The sequence below is a fragment of the Charadrius vociferus genome, unplaced genomic scaffold, assembly GCF_000708025.1.
Source record: "Charadrius vociferus isolate BGI_N301 unplaced genomic scaffold, ASM70802v2 scaffold823, whole genome shotgun sequence".
Lineage (NCBI taxonomy): Eukaryota > Metazoa > Chordata > Aves > Charadriiformes > Charadriidae > Charadrius > Charadrius vociferus.
The window spans coordinates 1-2,296 of NW_009647484.1; the positions used below are offsets into that span (position 1 = coordinate 1).

Here is a 2,296-nt window from a genome sequence, read left to right on the forward strand (position 1 = left end):
TCCATAAGGAGCTTGAACTATTAAAAAAAACCCCAACAAAACAGATCAGTCCACATTCCAACTTTAAAAATAGACATTCATATCACACGATATTAAATAAAAACCAAATGAGAAGATAAAGAAACAGGGTAAAACAAATGGCAGACAACTTCGAACTTCAACAGCTTGTGTTTTGTTCTACAAACTTTTATCTTTCATTTTCTAGTAGATATGTAAAAGCCTTCTTCCTGTGTTTCCAAAATGGCAAGTTTTCTTTAGGTTTGGTAAAGGGGGGGGGGGGGATAAATACACTAGATCTAGTCTCTGTTCCTATGATGGAAACAGTCAGGGATAAAGTGAACAAGTTATATGGTAGAGGTATACAAGACGGATACCAGAAATTAGAAAATACTCTATAAAGATTAATATCCTTTAGTTGAAATACATTTTTATTGTGTTTAAATTTATTAGAAGACTTTGAAAGATAAACCTGTTAAACATCCTGAAAGGAAATGGTGAGTTATCAGTATATCACATAAGATTACCAGAAACTTAACATTTTGAAATGTTCATCTAATACATCAGCATCTACTTTCAAGTTTATACTGTGTTACCTAGTTTGAAAAGATTTCAGATTTTCTGCAAAGCAACTTTACTTACATCTAAGTACTGTTTTACTATACTCCTCTTCACTTCTTCAGTGATCTTGGAATTAGCCATATCACTCCGCAGAAAATCCAGAGTTTGTTTTGGATGGAAATGAACTCCTGTCTTCCTGTTTATCGCTTTATCATAAACTTTTGCAGATTCAGATGGAGAGTATTTCTGAATTTTACTGTTTAAAGAAAACAAAAGGGAAGAGCTTTTAAGGAAAGTCCAAAGTAATTTTCAGCAAAAGCTTTTAAAATCTTCAATATAAGTAGTTATATTTTAATCATTCCATATACAATAGACATCCTGGTAAGAAATGAAAGAAATAAGCCAAAGTTTCATCACATTCAACCTATTACATTGATGTTTTTTCTCTTATACAAATCTATTGCTTAAACAGTTATTAACAATCAACTTTAAAAAAAAAACTAAAAAAACCCCAACTTCCAACCTTAATCCTTACAAAGAACTTGCTAGATAACAAGATGGCCTTATTATCTAAATATCCTTACCTATCAGAGAATCCACAGAGGTTCTTTAAATGCTGTTTCAGCATCAACAGTAATAATATGCCTTGGGAGACATTTGCAAATTCAATTAAAGGAGCTGAATTTTCTGGTAAACATTTCATCACAGCATTTATGTCATTTTCTTCATCAGAATCTGAATCAGAGTCTACTCGTTTCCGTAACCTCCGAGGCTTAGAAGCTTCCTCCTCGCTTTCACTCTCACTACCACTGTTACTGTCACTCTCAGTCTCCTCGTCTGATGAAGGCTTTCTTTCCTTTTTTTTGTCTTTCACCATAGACTGCGAGACATAGAAGTTAACACACATTCCAAAATTAGGGTAAGTAGCCATGTACATTTCTAAAAAAATCTTTCCAAAATAATTATTGGCTTAAATTAGGAAGAATTCCCTGAATAATGTTATTAATTCATAACTTAATATTCAAAGATTAAAATTATTTATGACAAAAAGATGCTGAATCATAACCCTGAAGGCCCCTGAAAAGCTGATCCACATTTTTTTGCAAAGTGGTTACAGAAGGAACTGAAACAATAAGTACTCCACTGGCATGTTATTCTTAAAAAGACTGCTCAAGTTTGTTAGCGGAGACAGTACAATGCAGTAGAAGGCCAAATAAAATAAATCATGAAGAAAATTCTATTTTGTTTCACCTGAATATAATTTTTGCAAAAATATGTTACACATATTTCCATATGTACTTTGGTACAGACTAGTCCAAGTTGGTTTAAATCATAGAATCATAGAACGGTTCAGGTTAGAAGGAACCTTAAAGATCACCTAGTTCCAAACCCCTGCCCTGGGCAGGGACACCTCCCACTAGACCAGGTTGCCCAAGGCCACCTCCAGCCTGGCCTTGAACACCTCCAGGGATGGGGCCTCAACAACCTCTCTGGGCAACCTGTTCCAGTGCCTCACCACCCTCAGAGTGAAAAATTGCTTCCTGATATCTAAGCTAAATCTCTCCTTTTCCAGTTTGAAGCCATTCCCCCTCATCCTATCACTACATGCCCTTGTAAAAAGTCCCTCTCCAGCTTTCTTGTAGGCCCCTTTAGATACTGGAAGACCTCCCCGGAGCCTTCTCTTCTCCAGGCTGAACAACCCCAACTCTCTCAGCCTGTCTTCATAGGAGAGGTGCTC

At 35.8% G+C, this 2,296-nt stretch overlaps 1 protein-coding gene across 1 annotated transcript in view; it reads right to left on the reverse strand.

The window, feature by feature from the left end:
- Positions 1 to 5: 5 nt before the first annotated feature.
- Positions 6 to 2,296, reverse strand: part of LOC104282638 (nipped-B-like protein) — a gene marked incomplete at both ends in the record, with an annotated part of 76,367 nt that continues 74,076 nt past the window's right edge. Inside the window, 3 exons of the mRNA XM_009880753.1 lie at positions 6 to 17; positions 640 to 814; positions 1,143 to 1,438. Of these exons, the coding sequence (XP_009879055.1) occupies positions 6 to 17; positions 640 to 814; positions 1,143 to 1,438 (483 nt within the window). The remainder of the gene's footprint in view (positions 18 to 639; positions 815 to 1,142; positions 1,439 to 2,296) is intronic.